Below are 9163 nucleotides of genomic sequence, written 5' to 3'. Positions count from 1 at the left end.
TTTGCTAATTCTTTCCACCTTAAGGCACCAGTACTACCCAGACCCTCTTAACAAACTCCTCTCAAGAATTCCAACAGCCTACAATGTTCTGGTGGCCCTAGTCATACCCATTCCCCCAGACCTTCACAGAGGAGCTGAGGTGGGGTACCCTGGAACATGCCAAGCACCTTCCCTGGCTTTCATTAGTAGAGATATACCCATTTTTATAAAATTCTAAAAAGGTAAACAAATCTACAGTAACAAAAAGCAGATCAGTAGTTACCTGGGGCTTTAGCCAGAATAGGAATGGGCTATAGGAGGTCTCTTTTGGGGACGATGCAAATGTTCTGTATTTCATTGTGGAGATGAATTCCTGCATGGAGTTTCCTATCAAAACTCACTCAATGGTATACTTTAAATAGATGTAGTTTGTACACCTATTTTATGACTCAATAAATGTGATTTTTAGAATGCAAAAAAAAAAAAAAAACCTGAAAAATAGAAAACTTACCAACCAACCTAATAAAAACTCTAAGTATTGTAATTATTACAGTGGGTATCATTATTATAGTGTCAAGTACCATTTTAAGTGTCTTACACTTATGAACTAATTTTGTCCTCACAACCTTATGAGGCAGCTCCCTTTTACAGATCAAAGAACTGAGATACAAAGAAGCTAAGTAACTTGCCCAGGGCCACACACCTAAGAAACTGGTGGAGCCAAGACTTGAACAAGGGTGCAAGGTACAAAGTCTGTAGGCTTTTGTACCTACTGTACAAAGGCTCTTTGTACAGTACTGTACAAAGGCTCTTAACCACTATACTGTATTACTTCTTCTAAAAACAATGGGAAAAAACTTCCTAAACACAAGAATATTTAGCAGCAACCAACAAGAGTGAACGCTGTATGCAATTTCAAAATGCCAAAACATTTCCCCTGAAAGTTACAAACAAGACATGGAATGTCCATTGACCACTATTTAAAAATTTGGGGGGAGAGGGGCACCTGGCTGGCTCAGTAGGTTAAGCATCCAACTTCACCTCAGGTCATGATCTTGCAATTCAGGAGTTCAGGCCTCACGTCAGGCTCTGTACTCACAGCTTGGAGCCTGGAGCCTGCTTCAGATTCTGTGTCTTCCTCTCGCTCTGCCTCTCCCCTACTCACACTCTGTCTCTCTTTCTCTCTCAAAAATAAATAAACATGAAAAAACTTTTTATTTTAAAAATTTTTGCTAACACACAACTTAAGTGACATACAGATTGGAAATTAAGAGAACACTAACCATTATTTATTGTATACTTACAAAAGCTAGGAAATGAAACAAAAAAACTTTAATAGTTTTGCTATTAAAAATAATTTAGCAAAGCAATTGGATCCAAATAACATTTTTAAAACTCAGTAATTTTTTTAATACTAGCAATACCAAAAGAAATTGAGGTATGGCTTTCATATATAGCCCATCTTCCTCCATGCAAGAGCCTGAGTACTTTTCCAGGAGGTAAGGACATTCATTCCTACTGAACACCTATACCAGATTGGTAGTGGGGAGTAACATGAATAGTGCTGGATTTCCCCCTCCAGAGAGACTCAGGATGGTAACAAGATGAGCACACAACAAACAGTTACAGCATCCAATAGGCAGGGTTTTTCACTGAAGACATGACCAGTAATGTGCAAATCACAGAGGAAGGATGGGCCCATGTGCTATTACAGAGTCAGGTTCCTTCCCAGCATCTGGGCACTCCTAAGATAAAACACTTTTAAGAAAGTCCCATCTGCAGATTTTATAAAGGAAAATGGAAATAAACACCACAAAGACATCTTAAAACAAAAATCTAATTTAAAAGTTACAGATGGGAAATTTCTAATTGTGTCTTTGGTTCAGCAGTTTTTATAGACCTCTCCAATAAATATTCTTTTGACTTTTTCTGAGATGCCTCCCCCCAAATGACATGTATTTTGTATTTTCTTGAGACTCAATTCTCTTTCTTCTCCATTGTCTGACAGAAATCACAGCTCATAAAAATCTCTCCCCTCCAGGCTACCTATCTAATATTGCCCTTCTAACCTCCTCCTCCTATACCACATTATTAATCCTACTGCCCTAAGAGGAAAGGGTTGGACACCAGAGGCAACAGCTCCCCAGCACTGGGGCCTTCCTGCGAGACTGGGAGAAGGTGTTCAAGCTAATGTCTCATATATGACTGTAGGACTCTAAAAAGACTTACTGTTTCTTATCCTTATAGGGAATTAAGGATGATCCAGAAGATAATTACAATAGTTAAGTGTACTCCTCTCACCTTGAAATTAGATGGCAGTTGCAGGTAGAGAGAACTACCTGATAGGGATATCAGAGTCACTGTGAATTCCAATCACAGAAAACAGGGAAAAGTATGTTATCAGGGGAACATGAGTGCTGACTCCAACACCTGGACAACACGTATACACAAGCACACACAGAGGGATGCTCTAGCACAAATCAATAGCTCTTTGAGGCTGAGGTAATAGCAGGAAGACTTCCAGAGGTATACTCAGAAAATATGAATGAGGCTTTTGTATGTGGTATCCTATGATATTCATCTTTAAGTCTTTGGTCCAGTGGTGGAAGGGGAGTTCATGCTCAGTTAAAAAAGGCTGGAGAGATGAATTTTTAAAACTTATTTATTAAACAACTACTATATGAGAATTGTCTATGTGCTAAAAGACAAAGATCTCATACCCAACCTCAAACAGCCTACATTAAATTGGTATGAAACTATACACATATGCATTGAGAATAGTTGTCAAGACAATTTAATAACAATTGCAAATTACAGCACAAAGTAAGTTGAAGCATGAGGTCAAATCAACAGAAGTTTAGGAGGAAGGAAAAGCATTTCAAGAAGAAAGTCTTTCTGAGATGAGCTGGATCTTAAAGGGTCTGAGAGGCCAACATTAACAAATAAGAAGAGCTTTTCTAGGTAGGGAATGCAAGTGATGAGGATCTAGATCACAACAGAACTTTTGAAAAGGCCATGCCCAAGATAGGTAAGTATCAGAGCACTAGAGAGTAACTTTATGTAAATGTGAAATGAATTAGCTGCAATAGAAAAGAAGCATGTAATCACTGTCTTTGACAAGCACACAATCTGACTATGGGATTCAAAAACCAGAGCTATATTTTTGAAGAGAGAGAGAAGGAAGGAAACCTACAACTATCTGAAATCTGTCGTTCTTACTTCCCTGATAGTGGGGAATGATGTCACTGTGACTCTCCCAACTTTATGACCCAGCAGAATGTAGGGAATGGCTGTTCATCAGTGATACCAAGAGATCAGGGTGAGCATCTTACAAAAACAATGAATTTAACTCAAGTTTCTGGCTTTGTTTTGGAGAATGTCTTAACTAACTGAGCGAGCCTGAACTGAGTGCTTCTCTCCAGTGTGAGTTCGCTGGTGGTGATTGAAAGTGGAACGCTGACTAAAGGCTTTCCCACACTCAATACACTCGTAGGGCTTCTCTCCAGTGTGAACTCTCTGATGCACAGTGAGCTGTGAGCTGTCACTAAAAGCTTTCCCACAATCATTGCATTTATAGGGTTTCTCCCCAGTATGGGTTCTTTGATGAACCATAAGGCTAGAATTATGACTAAAGACCTTCCCACACTCATTACATTCATAAGGCTTCTCACCAGTGTGAATTCTCTGGTGTATAATGAGGTATGAGTTCTGATTGAAGGATTTTCCACACTCGTTGCATTTATAGGGCTTTTCACCTGTGTGAAGTCTCTGATGTCGAATAAGACATTTACTGAGACTGAATGCCTTACCACATTCATTACATTCAAAAGGTTTTTCTCCAGTATGAATTCGCTCATGATCAACAAGTTGAGAGATCTGACTAAAGGCTTTCCCACACTCACTGCATTTGTACGGTTTTTCCCCACTGTGGAGACTCTGATGTCGAATAAGACATTTACTCCGACTGAAGGCCTTGCCACATTCATTACACTCATAAGGCTTTTCGCCAGTATGGATTCTCTGATGATCAGTAAGATTTCTATTAGAACAGAAAGCTTTCCCACATTCACTACACTTGTGAGGTTTCTTACCAGTGTGAAGTACCTGATGTCGAACAAGATTTTTACTCCGACTAAAGGCAGCCCCACACTCAGTGCATTCATAAGGTTTCTCTCCAGTATGGGTTCTTTGATGGTCAAAGAGCTTGGAACTCTCGTTGAAAGCTTTTCCACAATCACTGCATTTATATGGTTTCTCGCCATTATGGAGTCTCTGGTGTTGAATAAGATGGGAGCTGTGTCGGTAAGTCTTTCCACACTCACTGCACTCATAGGGTTTTTCCCCTGTATGGGTTCTGAGATGAACTATGAGCTGAGAGGTCTGCCTGAAAGTCTTCCCACACTCATTACACTCATAGGGTTTCTCTCCAGTATGGATTCTCTGGTGCCCAATGAGATGTGAACTCCAATTAAAAGCTTTACCACATTCATCACACTGGTAAAATTTCTGTCCCTTGAGAACTCTCTGATGTTCTGTAGCACTAGAGGACAGATTTGGACCCTTATATTCATCACATCCATCTTTTGTGGATTTACCTTTATCCTTGTGTGTTAGTTTGAAGAAATCACTTTCCAGTCTGCTCCCTTCCTCATCTGAGGGTTGCCCTTCCAGCTTCTCTAAAGCACCTTCACAGGCAGTTCGTGCCTCTGGTTCCCCAGAAACCACCCCACAGAGGCCTCCTGATGTCCCATCAGATGACCCCAGTCCTTTAGAAACTTCCTGCTTTGCAGGCAAATCTGGACACTCCATCCTAGTCTCATTTGCTGCCAAAAGAGAGAAGAAAACAACTTTTATTCATTTTGCATCCTATTAAGGAAACAGAATCATCAGGAGTCTACGTATCTGGAAAAACCTTCACATTAGGGGACACATTAAGAGGCGACACAGTAAGAACAGGACAAAAGTGGGAACTAGCTCAAGTTTTTCTTCATGGACAGAAAGATGAAGAGGGGAAGGACGATGGGGGGGAAGAGAGTGGACAGAGCTCTGTCCTGATAGCTCTTAATTGCTCCAATTAATTACCCAATTCAAAAGAGCAATTAGGGGCACCTGAGTGGCTCAGTCGGTTAGGCATCTGACTCTTGGTATCGGTTCTGGTCATGATCTTGCAGTCGTGGGATCGAGCCATGTGTTGGGCTCCACGCCGAGCAGAGACTGCTTGGGATGCTCTCTCCCTCTCTCTCTGCCCCTCCCCAACTTGCGTTCTCTCTCCCTCTCAAAATAAATAAATAAACTTAAAAGGAAAAAAAAAAAAAAGAGCAACTGGAGGGCAAGAGAACAGACTGTACAGACGGGTGATCTTACAGAAGTCACTTAGTAAAATGATGAACTCTAACATCCTTTCCAACTATGCCATTGTCTGCTTCCACGCTTCTCAGCAAAGATATTGAGGGGAGAGAGGAGTGGCAAATACCTCAAGTCAAATATGAGAAACAGTGTAGGCAAGCACAATTAGGAAAAAAACGGACCCCAAAAAGTGATTCTCACGTGTGAGGACAATGACAAGATTCAGAGAAGCCATGGGTTCAGAAAAGCATGCAGGGGACAGCAGAGCTCTAAAAGTGGGGGTCCTCTAGTCCCTGGGGCACTGAACTGGTAGAAGGCAGTACTGCATTCCTACGAAAATTAAGAAAGGGATCGATAATTTGAAATATGACTCAAAATATGTCTTTGGTATCTTGGTCATCTGGAATCATAGGAAACTGAACAGTTCAATCTTTCCTTTGGAATCTAGAAAAGATGGGAAGAAGCAGGCAATCAGTCACGGCTAAACACAAAAATGTTGGTTCCTTTTAATCACATCTTAAGCAGGGCCACAACCCATCATGGCATTTTAGCACATGGAAAGTTATAGATATCGGGCTCCTTGGCTCCTAAGCCCACCCACCCTCTTCAGATTTGGCTACTGTCCTAGACTTGCCATCCAGAGAACCTGCCCCCAAAACATCCCCCTCCAGGAAGCTGTCCCGCCTCCGTCGTTCCTGAAGCGGAAGCTGAGGCAGCCATGCTTTGTGCCTCATGACAACTGGTCTCATTACATCTCAGACCACAACTGACCAGGGCACCAGGCCCAAGGGTAGCTTCTCTGTACCTCACACATCAGCCTCTGCTGTGGCCAGGAGCAAAGTCTGCCCAAATAGAGATGATACTTAATGGCTGAACCACCCTTGGAGTCCCTCTCTAAGTAAATCTGCAACTGGAAATGGGGCAAAATAAAGAAAATAAAAACAAGTAGGAGCTCTAAGCTGAAATGAGGCAAGGAGAGAAGCCAAGCCATTAGGAGCCACGGCATGCAAAAAGTATGAGGGAACAGAAAGTCTAATCAAGAAGATGCCATGAGAGGACAAAAGGTTCGGAGTGAAGAAAATAGGTAGCCGTGGAAGGAGAAAACAGGTAAGCAGGGAGCAACTACCACATTCCCTGGCATAAAAATGATTTGCTGTTGTTGCTGAGGACCCTGTGCTGCTCTGGGTCAGGGCCCAGTTTCCATGGGCCCCATTTCCCAAAGGATGGTCTAGCTGGCAGGTTTGATCAGGGTTTCCATTCCTTCAGCCTTACTGAAGTAACACAACTCAGGACTTACAATAACATGAGTGGTTCCCTACTCCTTACAACTACAAATTCTAACCAAACCACCTAGCTCAATTAAAAATGAAATAAAGACACTGCTTATAATTAGAAAGCTGAGTGATGGGTGCGTGACAGGTCATTACACTGTTCTCTGTACTTTGTCTTACGTTTGCAGCTTTTTGCAATAAAAACTTGAAAAAGAAGCACATAGCAAAGAAAACGTATAGAATGCAGACTACGTTACTGGGGAACAGAATCATTACCCAATGAGGCCACTCTGCGATAATTTTCCGGCATGAGGCTCCGGTACACGGCTCTCTGACTGAGTGCCGGACCTTTCCACTTCCTCTCGGTATAGTCCACAGACAGGAACTCGTACGCTGCAGAACCCTGGAATGACAAGCTTCTATTGCTCAGGGATATTCCCGGCCTGAAGGGCAGAGACATCAGGGTACCCAGAGCCCAGGGTGGGGCCCTGGTGGGCAAAGAGGTGCTGGAGGGAGAGAAGCTGGGATGAAACAGAGTTCATGAACTCAGCAGGCAGGACCCAGTTCCAGAGGGTGCAATCAGGCTGGGAAACCACAGGAGCACTTTCAGAATGGGCCAGGGCCCGGAAATGAGTGCTAGCTGTTCCTGCACCACACACTTGGGAACTCAGGGAAGACAGACTCAAGCTCACCTGGGGCCTGACCATCCGAAGCACAGTTGCTGCTGCCTGGTCTCCTGACTTCCCAGCTTGGGAAACGGCAGGCACCTGGGAAGCACACTGACCTGACGGAGGAAAAAAAGCTATGAGGACGGCCCTGCCTTGGCTCCAGTAAGGTCTGTGTCCCAGTGAGTGGATTCAAGAGAACCCAGGCGGCTCCACACACTGCCTCTCATCCCTCTTCCAGGCAGGCGTTTTTCTGAGGGTGCAGAGGGTCCTTGGTCAAACTGAGAGCTGGCCATTCCTCCCAGCCCTCACTCGCTTCAACCTCTCTGAAGGAAGCTATACTTCTGCCCGCTTTCTCTCCCCATGGCTTCCCTAGCATCAGCCCAGCCTGCTTTTCCTCTCACATCTCTGGCCCCTCGTTCTGGTTTCACTTCCTTCTCTTGCCTTCTCATTATGGACACTGGAGGCTCTCAGACCTCAGAGCATCTCTTTTTGCTCTGTCGGAGATCTCACCGACTATCAATGCTCTAACGCTGCTTTCGCAGTTCCTAGCTCTTTCCTAGACTCCTATCAGAAGCTTCCAGTTAACTACAGGACGTTTCCTTTGGGTCCTCACCTCATATGCAAAATCAAAAATGGACATTCTGACCATCTTCCTTTCTACTTCCTTTCTACTTCCCAAGTTTGTCCATGATTCTAGACATTTCTTATTCTCTCTCTCTTTTCCTTAAACTCACATGTACTATGGTCATGCAAGATATTAACTCTAGGCAAACTGACCAAAGAATATAAGGGAACTCGGTACGGTTTCTGCAACCCTCTCTAAGTCCACAACTATTCAAAAGAAAAAGGGTGGTTTTTTTTTTGTTTTGTTTTGTTTTGTTTTAATATATACTTATTTTTGAGAGGGGGGCAGAGAGAGAGAGGGAGACACAGAATCGGAAGCAGGCTCCAGGCTCTGAGATGTCAGCACAGAGCCTGACACGGGGCTCGAACTCACGGACCTTGTGATCGTGACCTGAGCCAAAGTTGGACGCTTAACCATTTAGGCCACCCAGGCGCCTCAAGAAAAAGGTCTCGGAATGGAAGAACTGTTATCACTGTTTTCTGATGTATTTCTGTCTTAGATTTAAAAAAAAAAAAAAAAGAAAACCGTGGCAATCAAAGATATTAAATATTGTTATTCTTATCTCCAATTTAGAGTCATTCTTTTATTAACAGTATTTACTGGGCACCAGCTATGCCCCAGGCACTAAGGACTACATAATGAATAAGGATACCAAAAACAAAACACCACAAGAAACCAAAACAAACAAACAAAAAACACCACCGCCTTGCAGAGCTTACAGGAAGACAGAAAATGAAGAAAACACATGGCATGTTAGATAGGCATGTCTGGTCCGACACACTGTAATAAAACAAGGAAGGAGGGTAAGAGGTTTAAGATCAGGCAGAAGTTTAAGCTCAAAAATCCAATTTTGTAGAGCATCTCATGATTCACCTGGGGAGTTCTTTCAGAGCGTTTCTGATACAAAAATCCTGAAGACTGACAAATAAGGTAAGTTACGGTTACTATACGTTATGTATTTCTACTCCCAAGCAACTCTCCGACATCACAGAATGCCCTTGCACTGATACTTCCTGGACACGAGGAGCCTCAGAAAACTTCAAGTGGCAGACTTAGTATTTGTGATGCTGTTGTCAGTTTCCTTTCTAAGTACATACTGAGGGTTTATCTTCAAAACATTCCCATCATTTCGACCTACAGTAAGGACTACATTTCGAACCAAAATTTGTCCGCCTTTCTTCAGCATCAACACGACAGGTAAGAGCACCCCCATTCATCAGACCCTCAACACACACACACACACACACACACACACACACACACACACACACACA

At 43.0% G+C, this 9163-nt stretch overlaps 1 protein-coding gene across 2 annotated transcripts in view; it reads right to left on the bottom strand.

The window, feature by feature from the left end:
* Window positions 1-2623: 2623 nt before the first annotated feature.
* Window positions 2624-9163, bottom strand: part of LOC121033402 (zinc finger protein with KRAB and SCAN domains 7) — a 7872-nt gene continuing 1332 nt past the window's right edge. The window contains exons 2-4 of one of the 2 annotated variants that reach the window (XM_040479583.1): window positions 7289-7380; window positions 6873-6999; window positions 2624-4802 (exon numbers count right to left, since the gene is read on the bottom strand). In XM_040479583.1, coding sequence (XP_040335517.1) covers window positions 3361-4802; window positions 6873-6999; window positions 7289-7303 — 1584 coding nt within the window. In that variant the 5' untranslated portion in view covers window positions 7304-7380 and the 3' untranslated portion in view covers window positions 2624-3360. Of the gene's footprint in view, window positions 4803-5088; window positions 5113-6872; window positions 7000-7288; window positions 7381-9163 lie in introns of those variants that run through there. The other variant, XM_040479584.1, reaches the window with a different exon arrangement.

This window comes from Herpailurus yagouaroundi, unplaced genomic scaffold, assembly GCF_014898765.1.
Source record: "Herpailurus yagouaroundi ecotype Mexico unplaced genomic scaffold, PumYag 159, whole genome shotgun sequence".
NCBI lineage: Eukaryota > Metazoa > Chordata > Mammalia > Carnivora > Felidae > Herpailurus > Herpailurus yagouaroundi.
Note: the sequence above shows the minus strand (reverse complement) of the source record. Positions and strands in the feature narration are given on the sequence as shown.